Source organism: Mustela nigripes, chromosome 12, assembly GCF_022355385.1.
Source record: "Mustela nigripes isolate SB6536 chromosome 12, MUSNIG.SB6536, whole genome shotgun sequence".
NCBI lineage: Eukaryota > Metazoa > Chordata > Mammalia > Carnivora > Mustelidae > Mustela > Mustela nigripes.
In genome coordinates this window covers 102899561-102917566 of record NC_081568.1, presented here as the reverse complement: position 1 = coordinate 102917566, position 18006 = coordinate 102899561, and the positions used below count along the sequence as shown (strand labels likewise).

The 18006-nt window shown below is 33.6% G+C and overlaps 1 protein-coding gene across 4 annotated transcripts in view; it reads left to right on the top strand.

Moving 5' to 3' along the window:
* AP3B1 (adaptor related protein complex 3 subunit beta 1) overlaps positions 1-18006 on the top strand; it is a 284409-nt gene that overhangs the window by 130153 nt on the left and 136250 nt on the right. For all 4 annotated transcript variants that reach the window (XM_059418118.1, XM_059418119.1, XM_059418117.1 and 1 more), the window contains 5 exons: positions 940-994; positions 1082-1153; positions 3523-3585; positions 6706-6838; positions 13997-14106. In XM_059418118.1, coding sequence (XP_059274101.1) covers positions 940-994; positions 1082-1153; positions 3523-3585; positions 6706-6838; positions 13997-14106 — 433 coding nt within the window. The remainder of the gene's footprint in view (positions 1-939; positions 995-1081; positions 1154-3522; positions 3586-6705; positions 6839-13996; positions 14107-18006) is intronic.

Here is an 18006-nt window from a genome sequence, read left to right as displayed (position 1 = left end):
TGATAGAGTTGGGGGAAAAAGATACATGTAACAAGACCTTAGTGCCTCAGCTACTTAACTCTAGACTGACTTTTGCCATTCCTTAGTGATATTCTTTGTGCTTAGGACCTAAACACCTTTGTGTTTAGGATTCTTTGTATGTAAAGACCGTGTCTTTATACATGGTCACTCTTTTCCTTTTTCTCAGTTCAGTAATGTTTTCTTTTCTGTAACTAGTTCAAAGGCTATCAGGAAGTTCTGGAATGCATTTTTTCATGTGAAGCTTTATACCACATTAACTTCTACATTCATTTCTTAGATATTTGGACATAAAGTAACACAGCTTTTTTTTTTTTTTAAACTAGTCTTTCTGGTTAGAACTGAGGGATATGGTGATCATCTGATCAAGAGTTTATATTAATGCTATGATCATGTTTATTCTGTTAGCCCTAAGAGCACCTTCCTTGCATGTGTTCAGAGCAGCTGTAGTTTTGGCTTTACATCTTAGGAATACAGTATTGTAAAATAGGTTTTAACTTTTCCACGTGATGAATCAAATCTTATTTATTAGTTTATAGGAAAATGTGTTTAAAAAGAAGACATAAGGGGCACCTGGGTGGCTCAGTGCGTTAAGCCGCTGCCTTCGGCTCAGGTCATGATCTCAGGGTCCTGGGATCGAGCCCCGCATCAGGCTCTCTGCTCAGCAGGGAGCCTGCTTCCCTCTCTCTCTCTCTGCCTGCCTCTCCATCTACTTGTGATTTCTTTCTGTAAAATAAATAAATAAAATCTTAAAAAAAAAAAATAAAAGAAGAAGACATAAATACCTAAGATTTACTAAAAACTGTTTAATATTTGAGTTCAGTTTGAAACTAACTGCATTTTTTTTGGCTTAATATACTGTTTACATAAAGGTACTTACTTGGAAAATATATCCAATGAAAATTCTCCTTTCATTTTTAGGGAGGTGCAGTATATTGTCCTACAGAATATAGCAACTATGTCAATTCAAAGAAAGGTATGTACATTATGAACACATAATTCAAGGGAGAAATGAATGCATTAAAACCATAAATGTATTTATGTATTTCTTTTTATAATCTAGGGTATGTTTGAACCTTATCTGAAGAGTTTCTATGTTCGATCAACTGATCCAACTATGATCAAAACACTGAAGGTACACATGCTTTTATTTTTCAACTACCCTTAGTGCATCTTTATTTTGAAGATAGCTATAGCTAGATATTGCTAGAGCATCTACAAAATGGAGACCTGCATTTTCAGAAACACAGATAGATACTTTTAGGGATTTTCTTTATACTTTCTAAACTTTATTATTATATCCAGTTATAATAAATGCTGCTGCATCTTAATAATACTAAGTTTATACATGCTACCTGCACCTCGAATAATGCTTTGTATGCTGGACAAGTAGATAATTTTAGCACTGTGTTTTTTAAGTGATATTATAGAGAATTGAATTGAGTATTGTGCAGGATAGAAAAGTAGGGTTAAGTTTCTAGGATTTAGAAAATACTTGTGGAAAAGTTGATGTTTGAGTGGATTTTAAAAGAATAATATTTTTGTGAATTTTTTTGTTCTTGTTGGTACATTGAATGGGAGGTGGTTGTAGGGTCTGAGTAGGAGAAGAGAGCAGTTTATGCTAACAGAGATTATGAAAGAGTGTTATGTTCAGGGAATAATAACTACACTAAAGAACATAGGGATATAAAGTTATGATAATTAAAACTGTGATATTTAGACAGAAAAATAAGTGAGATAGAAAAGAAAGCGTGGAAACATCCATGTATATGAAGATGTATTATATAATAGAGGAGACCTTACAAACCCGTGTGGAAAGAATGGACTTTTCAGCATATATTGGGATGATTGGTTACTCACATGAAAACTGGGTTCAATCATAAGGAAATCTAATACACATCAAAATTGTGGGATATTTTAGAAAATAACTGGTTTGCAGTCATCAAAAATGTCAAGGTTGTGAGGGTCAGAAAAATACATAGAAACTTTCAGGCCAAAGGAGACTAAAGATAAAACTGAATGTCTGATACTGAATTGGATCCTTTTATTATGATTGAGATAATTAATGAAACTTAATGGAAGTGATGATTGCATGGAGGTATGTATAAGTGTTAATTTGTTAATTTTCTTGATTTTCTTAATCCTATTGTGTTCTGTAGGGCAATGTCCTGGTTTGTAGGGAATCTACACAGAAATATTTGGGGATGATGTGGTGTCAGATTGGCAACTCTCAAATGATTCAGATCAAAATAGTTCTTTTTACCTTTTCTATATGTTTGAGATTGGTTTTTTTTTTTTTAATTATATAAAAATGAAAATGTTTTTAAGCGTCTGCCTTTGGCTCAGGTCATGATCCCAGGGTGCTGGGTTAGAGTTCCACATCGGGCTCCTTGCTCAGCAGGAAGCCTGCTTCTCCCTCTGACTGGTGCTCTGCCTGTTTGTACTCACTTGTTGTCTCTCTGACAAATAAATAAATAAAATCTTAAAAAATAATTAAAGTGTTTTCATCAAAATAAACTGCAGAGTGATGCTATGATCTGGGAAAAAGATATTCCCAGTACATATATCTGAAAAATGACTAGTACTGAAAATATATATGGAACTTCTCTACAATCTATCCCTTTTAATTGGAGTATTTAGACCATTTATTTTTAATGTCATTTGTGATATGACTATGTGTATATATACATCACACATACATCTTGTGTTTTGTTTTCTATCTGTCCTGTCTGTTCTCTGTTTCTTTTTTTTTTTTTAAGATTTATTTATTTGACAGATCGAGATCACAAGTAGGCAGAGAGGCAGGCAGAGATAAAGGAGGAAGCAGGCTCCCCGCTGAGCAGAGAGCCTGATGTGGGGCTCAATCCCAGGACCCTGGGATCATGACCTGAGCGAAGGCAGAGGCTTTAACTCACTGAGCCACCCAGGTGTCTCCCTTTTTTCCTTTATCATGCTTTCCTTCAGATAGCTTGAATATTTTTTACGAGGAAGAACTGAAACTGTTTTAGTGAGCCAATTGGAGATAGACTTTTAATTACATCTTCTTATAACTATGAATCAAGAAAAGAGAATTAAAATGTCCAAGTATTTGGGATGGTAGGATAAATGAGAACAAATCCAAGAATTAATTGGTATCTGGAAAACAGAGGTAGTACATGAAGGGCAAGTTGTTTTCTAGCTTTATTAATAAAGGGGGAAAAAGCAACAAACTACCTTAAATTGTTTAGGTTAATTAGATATAAATTATAAAGTTGGGATAAGCAGGGAAGATGGAGGATTCTCTTTTTCCTAATTGTTTTTGAAAATTATGTAATTTCTTGTTCTCTGCTTGGAGATGTAGGAAGACAAAATTCACCAGAAAGGTATATGCCTCACAACATTTGTAACAGTGTGACTTTTTAAAAACAAAAATTACCATTCTATTCAATGCCTTGTCTTTATTAAATTAATGCTTTTTTTTTTTTTGGTGCTTTACAATGTTACTCTTTCTTTTTTCTACTATAGCTTGAAATTTTGACAAACTTGGCAAATGAAGCCAACATATCAACTCTTCTCCGAGAATTTCAGGTTTGTATACACTGCTGTTATAAAATAACTTCTAAAACATTTGTTTAGTTTACAGCCAAATATATATCTTTCTCAATTTACAAATAGGTAATTGTGTTAAATAAAACAGTGATTTGGGACAAGATTGAGAACTATGAAATTTGTAAATTTTCATGAATCAACATTAGCTACAAATTTTAAATTTAAGGGAAATGAAATAGTAGTCCCTTTCATGTTTTCACAGCATTTGAAAGTCTGGTTTATGACTGTTGTTGTTGTTTTAAATTACATTATGTTACTGGTAAGGATTCCATGTCTCTGCTGTCATCATCACTAATCCATTCCATACTCTGCATTCATGAAAGTGGCTTCACTTTTTACTTAGTTGTCCTGTTTAACTGTCCTATCTCTCTTCAGATAATGACCTGTTAGCTATATGTATTTTTGGTCTAAAATTTCTCCTGTTACGATGTTTTTGTCATTATTTTTGTTTTGTTGTACTTTTTAAAACCATTAATGCAATTGGATGAGGTGCCTCCCCGCCAAACACCCTTAAAAAATATTATTCAAAAACTATCTCCTGGATATATGCACTTTAAGATGGAGGAGTCAGCTCCAGAGACTTAGTGGTACAGGATAGCAACAGAAAATCTACTATCAGTATTGTGAATTTTGTACCTTATCAGCAGTTTTCTTAGTGAAAATGTACCACATGTTACGTGCAAATCAGTTTTTGTTAACTCCCAACTTTTATTGATTTCATTTATTTTGTTGCTATAATCCTCTTGTATAACTATATTAAATTTCCTTTTAGCTAAATATACTGGAGTTTTTAAATTGTATGATCTTATATTTTTAACAGGAGTAGTAGAATATTACAGCATCTCCATAGGTTATAATTTTATAACTGGATTGCTGTACTTCCATGGTATTTATTTTTCTAGAAGAATTTCTTGTAAAATTAGGATGTTTTGGGGTGCCTGGCTGGCTAAGTTGGTTAAGCATCCAACTCCTGATTTTGGCTAAGGTCATGATTTCAGGCTTGTGACGTGGAGCCCCCATTTTGGGCTCCACACTGGGTGTAGAACCTGCTTGAGATTCTCTCTCTTCTCTCTCTGCCCCGCCCTCCCAAAATAAATAAATAATTTTTAAAAATTAGGATGTTTTGGATATCTAGTCATATTTATGCATGCCAGAAAATATAGTATCTCAAGTTTTTATCCAGTAATCCATAGCTATAGAACATTGGTTAGATTTGATTTTTTACTTCATTTTTATAAATTTGCTTTTATATATATATTTTTAAGTTTTTAATTTTTGTCTCAGTGTTTTTGTTTGTCCTTTTTCTTATTGTAGGTAATCAGTTGGGCTGTCCTTTTGCTATCAGTTTCCTGCTTAAGTCAAGTTTACTGGGGATGTAGGCAGTGAATCTCAGGCAGTTTTATGGCAGTTTTTAGTTATACAGAGGTGACACATTGAACCTATCTCAAAATATTGGTAATCTGGCCATTTCAATTAAGATCAGCATTTTTAATAAGGCCATTGTCTAGTTAGACTTTCTGATACACATTTTATGTATCTACTTTTATCACTGTCAATATTTGTACCTCATTTATGTGGGTTATAGGTTATGTTACTTTTTGAGTAAAATAGAGAATTTTTTTTCCTTTTTTTTTTTTTCAAAGATCTCATTTATTCACTTGACAGAGATCACAAGTAGGCAGAGAGGCAGGCAGAGAGAGACAGAGAGAAGAGAAAGCAGGCTCCCTGCTGAGCACAGAGCCCAATGTGGGGCTCAATCCCAGGCCCCTGGGATCATGATCTGAGTCGAAGGCAGAGGCTTCAACCCACTGAGCCAGCCAGGTGCCCCCAAGTAGAGAATTTTTTAAAGATATTTTTTGTAATTGAGGAAATTAGGTCATCAACTGGGAACCTGTTAAAATACAATTGATCTTTCCTACATGGAAGTAAGAGAATTTGTGTAATTTATTTCTTCAGTATTTAATCTTGTTCTTTGTGCTGTTCTCGCAAAATCTGTATGGCTTTAAGATATTCTTAGATTTTTTTTTATTTGTCCTTTTGACACCATTTAAATGTACATCCTTTTTGGTATGTTAAATAACCATAGTGTTAATTCTACATTATGTACATCTCATTTGAAGTTGGGAATCTTTTTTTAAAAATGTCAGTTGAGGGATGCCTGGTTGGCTCAGTCAGTAGAGCATGTGACACTTGATTTCAGGGTCATGAGTTCAAGCCCCACATTGGGAGTAAAGCTTACTCAAAAATAAATACATTTTTAAAAATTCAGTTGAAAATAGAATTTTAAATTTTGTTTACATATACTATAATATAGAAATGTAAGTATGCATATTTTAAAGCATATTTATTTCTATAAATAAGAAAAGCTGAGTTTTTAAATTAGGAAACTTATAATCAAAGTGAAATTCTTTAGGGCTATATTAAATTTTATAAAGCTTTTTTAACTTGCTATTGTTAAATCAGTGATTTCTTTTTAAGTTTATATAAATACATAGTTTACAGTATGTTTTTAAAACATTCTTTTAAAGAAAATCTATTTCAAAAGTAGGGAATTCTATTACAGACTGAGTATTTTTAAAATCTTTATTGCAATACTGCTCATTGTAGCTATTATAGTTTTACTACCATTCAGATAACATTTTGAAAATGTTTGTCATTAGTATATTTGTCCTTTTCCTCCTCTTCTCCCAACTTTAGATTCAGTGTCTCTGAAAAAGCAGCCCTTTTTTTCATAGACTCACAGATGCTGCTGGTTAAATGAACTGAAACCTCCAAAGAGAGAGTTCTCATCATCTCTTTCAACCTTGCACTTAAACTAATTGCTGTCTTTGGGTGACTGCACCCCACTATCTGTTTTGGAGTCACAAGCCTCTGTGGCCACAGGTGAATGAACCTGGCTTGAAAATGTGCTTCTTCTGTAGGCACATTCTTTAAGTAAAAAAACAAAATTAAATTAAACTAAGTCATCAGTTGGCCCTGTTGTACATATAAATGAGAATATTATAGATTCTAAAATTTGTATTTTTGACAAAGTTCAGTATATCTTTTTGTTCACTTGATGGTACCAAAGTATAAACTAATTGAAATGCTATTTTTTAGACCTATGTGAAAAGCCAGGATAAACAGTTTGCAGCAGCCACTATTCAAACCATAGGCAGATGTGCAACCAACATCTCAGAAGTCACTGATACATGCCTCAATGGCCTGGTATGTCTGTTGTCTAACAGAGATGGTAAGTTGATAATTTTATTTTCAAGTAATTTATTGTTTGAGTACTCTTGGCATTATCTTTAAATTCTAACATTTTTTAACATTTCATTTTAGTGTTTCTTGTATGTCAGTAGCATGATCATGATGGGAGTAGCAATTTATCCTCGAAATAGAAAGACACACACACACACACACACCTTTGTAGTGTTTTAGTAAATTAGATAATAAAGTTGCAAACAGTATTTGTTTTTCTTAAATAGAACTAAGAAACGGTAGTTTGTTTATTTTATTTCTTCACAGTTTAATCACCTTCATTATGCCTTTTCCACAAAGGTTATATTTTACCGCTTAGTTAGGACATGTAAGTCACGTATAATATTGGTTCACCTGCAGAGGGTGCTAAAAGCAGGCAAATGACTATAACATGGAGAAGTGGCTAGATCAAAAAAGTATGTTTATTGTGTACCTTCAGAGTTTTTTTTTTCTTTTCAGAAATTCAGCTAATAATTTTATATTCAATATTAAATTCAATTTAAAAGTCATCAGTTTGCAACAGCTTTGTGTTTTTAAGCCAAACAACATGTAAACATTTTGTAAAACTTGATAGGTGATAACCAGTAAAATGCATAATCTAGATTTCATACTGTTCTGTAGTAAAATGTCTGTTATTTCTGTGGTATGACTTTAGAATAAATAAAGCCATTTGGAGAAAGATCAGTATTAGTCCCTTTCACCTTTATAATAATTTATGTAGAGGATTTTTTATTATAATTGTATATTTGATTAAAAAAGATTCTTTTTAGGAAAAGTTCAATTTTCTGTGTAAAATCATTGAAATGATTTGTGGACTTCTAAGTATAAATATGTCATATTTAAACATAGGCATATAGGACATAGGAAGCAAAGTTGAAATGTAAGAAAATTGATTATATTTAAATTTTATTTATATTATTATTTGTATTTTCACTAAGTAACTCTTTTATCCCTAATTATCAAATCCCACATGTAAATCTCTTTAGAAAATTATACTATTGTGATCACTACTTCTAATGAAAAAACTGAAACAAAATTTAGCCCAATTTAGAGTGTTTTTTTATTGTGAACATAAAATTATAAACTTTAATCCTGTAAATTCAAGATAAGATGATGGGTAGAACATTTTTCTACATGTAATATTAAAACTAAGTGGCAACAAAAATTTACAAGGAAAGTAATTTAATTGACTATCGAAAGTAACTAGAGGAGATTAGGATGCTAAATGTCATTCATTTTACTTGTTTCTACTTTTCATTCTTTTTGTCTCTATTTTTGTGTTACACTTCAAAATATGAGTTGAAAAACATGTTTTATTACCTGTATCTCAATAATGACCTTCTATTCTATTATTTATGATACATTTCTTGGGAAAATATTTCCAGAACATTAAAGATTATGAACCAAGATTTACTAGGGTAATTTTTCTTTTAAAATTTAGTATACAAAAAGTACTATAAATTAGAACACTCATTAGTTCTTTTAAATACAAAATATATTCAAGGTTTCTGAATTTTAGTTTTTGACCTTTTTTTTCCCTCATGTGAAATTGTTGTAGATTTTAAAGCAGTCATCTCTACTTCAGTTTTGTAATATATCAATTTCTTGAAAAATACCTTTTATTGACTTTCATTTAAAAGATGAATATTCTACCCCAGTAGCACTTTGAAGGAAAGAATAGATTGTTTTGTAATTATGTGATGGGAGATTAAAATAATCTACATTCACTCTTAAAAGTAGGAGAATTTACTTATTTAAACTCTGATATTTTGATGTTTAGGCTTTTGTTTTTGATAAATCAAAACCATCATTAAAATAATGGCTTTTTTCTCTGTAGTTTAATATTTAGAAACGTTAATTGTTCAGATTTTGGTTGTATAATCATCATTAGCCTATCCTTTCTGATTCATTAATTCTTTTTCATATGAGTATACTTTTGTCATTTGGAAACCTCATTAAAATTAGTAAAACAAATAAGGAGAATATTTATATTAAAATCAGTAGCATTAAGGAAAGTAATAATATTTTTAACTTAAAAATGGCCAATCCTGACAACAGATCTCCTTTCTTCTATTAAAAAAATCTGCTCTTAGGAATAGGTATCTAGAGAGAGGCCTCAGATTCTTTAAAATCTCTAGGATCTTTTGAAGCTCTAAGATCTGTGACTCTTGATTTTATTTTATTTTATTTTTTTTTTTTAAAGATTTTATTTATTAATTTGACAGAGAGAAATCACAAGTAGACGGAGAGGCAGCCAGAGAGAGAGAGAGGGAAGCAGGCTCTCTGCTGAGCAGAGAGCCCGATGCGGGACTCGATCCCAGGACCCTGAGATCATGACCTGAGCCGAAGGCAGTGGCTTAACCCACTGAGCCACCCAGGCGCCCTCTTGATTTTATATTAATAGAAATATCTGCTCATCTGTTCAGATAATGTATCTTAAACCCTTAGGGGCAGCCTTTAGGCTCCATTGTTTTTTTTGTTTGTTTGTTTTAACATATATTTAACACGCTGTTTTTAGACTTGTAGGTTTTTTGTTTTGTTTTGTCTTAAAGATTTTATTTATTTATTTGATAGAGATTACAAGTAGTCAGAGAGGCGGGCAGGGAGAGAGAAGGAAGCAGGCTCCCCACTGAGCGGAGAGCTCCATGTGGGGCTCTATCCCAGGACCCTGAGACCATGACCTGAGCTGAAGGCAGAGGCTTTAACCCACTGAGCCACCCAGGTGCCCCATGTTTTGTTTTTATTTTTTAATGTTTCTGACTTCTCCCTTCTTGACATGGAGAGGACTTTTCAAGGCAGACTTGAAGCTTGCCTAAAACAATTCAGTATCACTATCTGAGATTAATACAACAAATTTCTCAAGGATCTTTATGAGAAATCTGCATTTCATTTGGCTGAATAAATTTACCATCTACTGTAAACTAGAAGGATTGAGACAGAGGACTATTTTTTATTTCCTTAAGTTTTATATAATTCAGTAAATGTTTATTGAGAACTTGAATATAGTTGGGATATTTAGTAAGTGTTAAATAGGTGACTAAGATATTCATTCAGCCTATAAAAGGTTCCTGCCTTTACAGAGTTAACAGTCTAATGAAGGGAGACAGTAATATAAAATAAGTATGTTATAGTTTTTCTGTGTATTGACCACTTACTCTGTTGGGGACTGTCTGCTTGCATGTAGAACTAGACTACCTATGTTTGAATGTTAATGTTATCTTGAATAAATTACTCGATCTCCCTGTGCTTCAGATTCTTCATTTGCAAAATGATGGCAATAGTACACTGTAGTAACCTTGAAGGCATAGGCTAAGTGAAATAAACCTGCCATGAAAAGCCAAATACTTTATGATTCCACTTGTGTGAAATCTAAAATTGTCAAATTCATAGAATCAGAGAGTGGAATGATAGTAACCAGGGGTGGGGGGAAAGGGAAATAGGGAATTACTAAACAGCAAACATAATGTTTCTGTTAAGTAAGCTGAATAAGCTCTAGAGATTTGCTGTACAACATTATACCTATAATCAACAATAATGCAGATAAAGTTTTGTGAGAGGGTAGATCTCATTTTAAGTGTTCTTACCAAAGTGAAGTTAAATTAAAAAACAAAACAAAACAGTAAGCTCTATTTTTTACAGTAAGGACCCTTAAGTCTTATTAAGAACAAAGAGGAAGCTAGGAAAGGTCCAGAACACAGGATCATTTTGTGCTTATGGTAGAACAGCAAACAGCACTGCAGTCCTGTGGTCTTTGAAAAACAGGAGATAGAGTAAAAGAAAAGTAGGGTGGCATTACATGAAGGGGTGAGAGGGCACATGGGGTGGGTGAATAAAGACCTCTACTGAAGATGTCCAGGTTATTATGCCCAGAACCTGTGGGCAGAAGGGAATCCATGGCAAAAGGGATTTTGCAGATGTGATTAAGATTCTTGAGATGGAAATCAGAAGGGTCCTTTTAAGAAAAGGAGGGAGGTCAAGAAAGTCAGATGTCAGAAGTAGAGATTAAAGCGATGCCATTGCTAGATCAGGACCTTGAGTCAAGGAATGTGAACAACCTGCAGAAGTTAGAAAAGGCAAAGAATAGATTTTCACCTAGAACCTCCATAGAGAGGTATCCTATTGACATCTTGCTTTTAGCCCCTTAAGGTCTAAATTGTTAACTTCTAACTCTGGAACTGTAAGACACCGAATTTGTATTGTGTTAAGCCACTAAGTTTGTGGTAATTTATAACAATAGGAAAGTAATACAGCATCAAAGGATAAATGATACCAAATATATTTTTCAGCTATAGCCAATCCTGCCTCTCCATGTGTATAATTAAAATTATACAATATTTTTCTTTGTCTAGTTTTGTAATAGTACATTTTGAAAATAAAAAAATTTTATACTGTGGATTTTTTTTTTTAAAGATTTCTTTATTTATTTGAACAGAGAGAGATTACAAGTAGGCAGAGAGGCAGGCAGAGAGAGAGAGAGGAGGAAGCAGGCTCCCCGCTGAGCAGAGAGCCCGATGCGGGACTCAATCCCAGGACCCTGAGATCATGACCTGAGCCGAAGGCAGCGGCCTAACCCACTGAGCCACCCAGACACCCCTGTTTTTTTTTTTTTTTTAAGATTTTATTTATTGATTGAGAGAAAGAGAATGAGCATGATAAGGGGGGTGTCAGATGAAGAAGAAGACTCCATGCTTAGCAGGGAGTCCAATGTGCAACTCGATCCTAGGCCTCCAGGATCATGGTCTGAGCCAAAGCCAGTCACTTAACCAACTAAGCCACCCAGGCACCCCTAGACCGATCTGCCTTAAAAGGAATTTCCTACCTAGAGTATAAGTTTGACAAAGTCAGGATCTTAACATTTGTTTTCATCAAAGCTCAAAGTGGTGGTCTTTGTATAGTAGCTGCACCTCTTAACTTAGAATTTAGAGATGAAATGGTACCTTCTGAATTCTGGATAAAGTCATATAGTTCTAGGGCATTTGTCTTTCTTCATCTTTAAAATAATGAAAATAAGGTACCTACCATATATTACTATAGAAGAGAAAGAAACATTTTCTCATATCGTAAACTAAAGCATTGTATAACCATCAATTTATCATTCTGTTGGAGAAAGGGCTATGTAATTTGAAATAAGTATGTTTAATAATGATAAAAAGGATAAAAATTTTACTTGTATTCTTAGAGCCAGGTAAGAAAATACATTTTAGGGGCCCCTGGGTGGCTTCATCATTGAGCATCTGTCTGCCTTCAGCTGGGGTCATGATCCCCAGTTCCTGGGTTCAAGCCCCAAATTGGGCTCCCTGCTTGGCAGAAAGCCTGCTTCTCGTTCTCCCACTCCCCCTGCTTGTGTTCCCTCTTTTGCTGTGTCTCTGTCAAACAAATATATAAAACCTTTTTAAAAATATATACATATTTTTTTTCAGAGAATAACAGCACAAATCATGACATTTCTAGTATAATATTAAAATGCACATTTGTAGTGTATGCCAGGGGAATTTCTAATGTCCATGAAGCCCTATTAATAAAAAATGTCAAAATAATAAGTGAAGGCATTGTAGACTTATTTATTTGGCTTCAGTAGCATTAGTATTTGTTTATATAAGAATCATTCCATAAGTTCTCTAAATTGTAATCTAATTGGATTACAGTTATCTGCTGGTACCACCAAAAATGTAACTCTGGACTAGTAATTAGCCACTTCAGTGTGATAACTCAATCTCAGAATCCCAGTTTCAGGAACTGCTTCCTTTGGAGTCACTCCCAGGACCAATTATTATATTAGTTGATTATAATAATAATATTATTAGTTATAGATTTACTAATATATATATTAGTTTTATTATATGAGTTAATGTTATATATTATATATAATAAGAAATATATTTCTTGCTCTGGCAAGAAACAGATGGCATACTTAAAAGGTATGATTGAAGAGAATTTAAGGAAGGAACTATTTATTTATTTATTTATTTCAAAGATTTTATTTGACAGCGAGAGATCACAAGTAGGCAGATAGGCAGGCAGGGGGGTGGGGAATCACACTCCCCGCTGAGCAGAGAGCCTGATTCGGGGCTGGATCCCAGGACTCTGAGATCATGACCTGAGCCGAAGGTAGAGGCTTAATCCACTGAGCCACCCAGGTGCCCCTGAAGGAACTATTTATAGGATGTGGGCAGGATTAAGAGAAACCAAGAAGGTATGATATAACGTCCAGAGGCTAACAGGTTACTGACTATGGGAAGCCCCTTTATCATATCTAGAGCTGAAGGAAAGGGGTGTAAGGAGTGTGAACAGTTCAGCAGGCGAGAACCATTCAGAAGCACTGAAACTATCAGTAGAAGAATGTACACATTGCCAGGGAAACCTGGTAGTAGAGGTCCATGATAGCAAAAATTCTCTTCTTCTGCCCCCTTGATCTCCTGCTAGTATGTCCTATCAGCTAAACATAGCTGGAAGCCAGGGACAAGGGAGTCTAGTTGATGCAATCTGCAGAGGACAAAGAGTGGGTCAGGAAAGGCAGAGAGAGTGGAGTCACTGGACAAATGGAAACAATCCAGCACATAAGCCCACCCTTTCTGGCTCTGAAGTCAGTGCTATTTCTATAGTAACACCCTTCTTACCATTAATGATCTTCAATACTTACTTTTCTGGACATATCCCTTAAGGAATTTTTTTTGGTTTTAGTTAGCTGTTTTCTTTAGAATTGGAAAAAAAGTTATTTAGATTGTAGGTGTTTTATTCCCATTATGTAGTTGATAGGAACCAAATAACTTACATGGTGGCTATTTGATTACCATCTTATGGTAGAAATCAAGTATTTGAAAGTTATAGTTAAAAGCTTAAAGACACTTGAATATTATGGTGAGCAGCAAAATCTAATCTCGCGTTGCTTTTCTCATTCAAAGAGGCAGGTATTGGAAGGGGATATCAGAAGTTCGGAGGCAACAACAGAAGTTAGAAATTAAAAGTATACTCCTCTGCTTAAGATAGTATCCACCCCCAAAGTTTGGAAATTTACTCGTGGTTATAGATTACACCTAGTCATTTGAGACATGTAGAATATTTTGCTAACTTAAATTCATATTTTACCAGGAATATTGCATTTGAATTGTATTATACATATTTAATGTGAATAATTTCTCTTTTTCAGAAATAGTTGTTGCTGAAAGTGTAGTTGTTATTAAGAAATTACTGCAAATGCAACCTGCACAACATGGTGAAATTATTAAACATATGGCTAAACTCTTGGACAGTATAACTGTGAGTACCAATTAAGTGATCTTTTTGAATTTAACTAGGTTTTAGTCAATAAATTATAGTGTTGTTAAGATAATGGACATCTTAAGATGCGGTGGCTAAGAGAACTTAACTATCTGGATTCAAATCCTGGTTCTGAGATTTTACACTGTTGTGGAAGGGAATTACAAATCTGGAAAAGGGGAAAGATGCAATAAATGCTGCATTGTTAGATTGGAAGTGGAGATTTCAGTGTAAACTTCATGACTTTATAAATTGTAGATGCATGTGAGTGTGTAAATGTGTGTGTTCACACATTTATGTATATGCATATGAATGTGTGTATTGGGTATACAATTATTTATTTTTTTGAGAGGGCCTGCATGCAGTAATGCCTCAATACAAATGAACACACCTAGTGCCTAGATATTGGTTTTTTTTTTTTAAACTGAGATATAATTTTATACCATAATATACACTCACATAATATAGCAGTTTTTGGTGTATTCGTAAGGTTGTGCAACAACATACATTCCAGTATGTTTTCATCATTCCAGTAAAACCGATTCTCCCTTTAGTCCAGCCCTTGTCAGCTAACAAATCCACTTTGTCTCTATGGATTTGCTTATTTTGGACATTTGATATAAATGGAATCATATGTCAAATGGCCTTTTGTGTCTAGCTTCTTTAATTTAGTATGTTTTCAAAGTTTGTGCATGTTCTGGAATGTAGTACTGCATTCCTTTTTGGTAGACCTTGGTTTTTAAATTTCATTCACCCTTTGACGGACAGGGCTGCTTAGAGAAATGGCTGATTTTAGAACAAGGGCAAGGAAAGAATAAGATGATCTGGGAACATCTTGTTGGGCAAAAAAAGCAAGGAAATGCTCACAGAATGGTAGAGATGTGTCAGAAAGACACAAAAGCCAGCTTGAAGGGGCTCCCCATGGCCAATTTGGAAAGCAAAATAAATTATAGTAAAAGGATTATGGCCTATTGAATAGGGTAAGACTCTGTTGAGACCACACTGGGATGAATGAATGAATGAATGAATGATTAAGGGAGAAGGGAAAGCTCTTTCTTACAGTACAAAGCAAATAAATGTAGGAGGAATGATGAAATTAGACTATCACCATTTGCAAGCCATCACAATAATAATAGACTGAGGTAAGACTCATTAACAAATGGTAAAAAATAGGGGGTAAAAGTTCAGGTAGTCAGAGGATATTTGTATAGTTGCAGAGTATATTCTCATATGATACTTAATTACAAAACATAAATTAAAGACTATTAACTTTTACAATGGAGAAACCTTGCAGGTGTTACCTGAACCAAATGAACATGGTTTACATTGCCAGCAATGTAATTAAACACCACCCGATATGATGTAGTGGACAGAACTTAACATCAGGTCTGTTGAATTTTTGCAAAAGTGAATGACTTGAATATAATCAAGAAGAAACATGAGACAGTGGACTCTGAGAAACAAACTGAGGGTTTTGCTAGGGAAGGTGGGGGTTTGGATGAGCCTGGTAGTGGGTATTATGGAGGGCACGTATTGCATGGAGCACTGGGTGTGGTGCATAAACAATGAATGCTGGAACATTGAAAAAATAAGATAAAATTAAAAAAAAAAAAGAGGAAGAAGAAACATGAGACAAACCCAAATGGGAGTATGCTACAAAATATGCTACAAAATGCTACACTCCTTAAAAATGCCTATGTCATGAAATGTTAAGAAAAACTCAGGAACTGTTTCCTGTTGAGAGAGTTTAAAAGTATGCAACACATACTTTTTAATTTTCTTTTTCTCTGAAGGATTTGGGAAGATTTGGTAGGGACAATCGGTCAAATCTCAATAAATCTGTAGATTAGGTAGTAGTATTGGTTCAGTATTTCAGTTTCTAATTTTTAAATCATTTTACTATAGCAATGTAAGAGCATTCCTTTAATTACAAAGTTTGCAATGATGTATTTTGATGTTTAAGGATAAATCTACAACTTCTTTCAATTTAGGAAACAAAATATCTGTGTATATATAGAAAACTAAAGCAAATATAGTAAAGTGATGACATTTGAGGAATCTGGGTGAAGGGTATTCAGAGGTTGTTTTTATTCTTCCAGCTTTTCTATAAATCTGAAATTGTGTTTAAAAAATAAAATTAAAAAATAAATATTAACTTTGTTCCACTGCTTATTCACTCTGTGCTTTTATATTAAAATCTCCATACTTTTCCAATCTTAAAATGGTCGTAGTAAATGAAAACAAAACCTGATATTTTGTACATATTAAATTAGTTAATATGTGTCATGCTCTTAAGAATATTTCCTGGCACATAGTGGTATTATATAAGTGTCTCCTGTCTATTATTTAGGTCCTATTTCATTCCCTTTTTCTAATTTTATTTCCTCTTTTCAGAGCTCCTCAGTCTGTCTCAGTCTGATTTTGACTTCCGTGACTCCACTAACACTGACTTTTCCAGTGTCATTGACTATCTTCTTATTAAACCCAGTGGATAATTTGCTGTCAGTGTCTTTCATGATCTTTTGTTAGCATTTGACTTAACATACTGCTTCTTCCCTTTTGAAACATTCTCCATGGCTTCTTTCTGGTTTTTCTTCAAACTCTTTTCCATTGTGTTTGCCCTTCACTATGTCTGTCCCTTCAATTAAAGTTTTTTTTTTTTTTTCCATTGTTGTTTAAAGTTTAAAACTAATGTTCTATAAGTGATAGGGTTGTAGTTTAGGGGGAAATACATTATTTTCATCTTCGAAGATGGGGTAATGTATACTGAGTCTCTTCAGAGGGATTGTATTTGTGTGGTTTAAGGCAGAGTTTGGAAGCTGCATCAGGATCAATATTTAATATCTCTGGTAGCAAAATTTTCTTTCCCTCAAGGTCTTAGTAAAGCTCGTAGGGCAGTTATATGTGTATCTTAAAGCTAAGAATAACACTCACAGGAGTCTGTTAGCATCTGAGCTCCCACCAAATCTCTCACCAGAGTGTTCTTTGTCTTTATATCTACTCTCATTATTGATTCTAATTATCAAAGCCAGGACCTCTCAGAAACCGTGTATGAGAGATATAGGGATTAAGAGAGTAGATTTGATATTAGCAAATTTAGGAAGCTTAAAACCATACCAACTTTCTTTTCTGACAATAATTGTATGAAGCTGGAAATCAACAATAAGAGGAAAGCAAAAAGGTATACAAGTATGTGAAAGCTAAACAGCACTCTCCTAAACAACCACTGAGTTGAAGAGGAAATTAAAAGAAAAAAAAATTATCTTGAAATAAGTGAAAATGAAAACACAACATATCAAATATTATGGTATCCAGCAAAAGCAGTTTTGAGAGAAAAATTTATAGCAATGAACACACATATTAAGAAATTAGAAATATCTCAAAAAACAACCTAACTTTATATCTCAAAGAACTACATTTAATTAAAACCCAGAGCCAGCAGAAGAAGAAAAATAAGAAGTATAACAGTAGAAATAAATGAAATAGAGACCAGAAAAATAACAGAAAGGATCAATAAAACTAAGAGCTGGTTCTTTGAAAAGATAAGCAAAACTGACAAACCTGTAGCTAGACTAAGGGAAAGAAAAAATAAATAGATAAAATTAGAAATGAAAGAGGAAACATTAAAACTGATACTACAGAAATATATAGAATTATCAGACCACTATAAACAATTATATGCCAACAAATTACATAATCTAGAAGAAATGGGTACCATTTTTAGAAACACACAACCTACCAAGAGTAGAATTAGAAATGAAAGAGGAAACATTAAAACTGATACTACAGAAATATATAGAATTATCAGACCACTATAAACAATTATATGCCAACAAATTACATAATCTAGAAGAAATGGGTACCATTTTTAGAAACACACAACCTACCAAGAGTAGAATT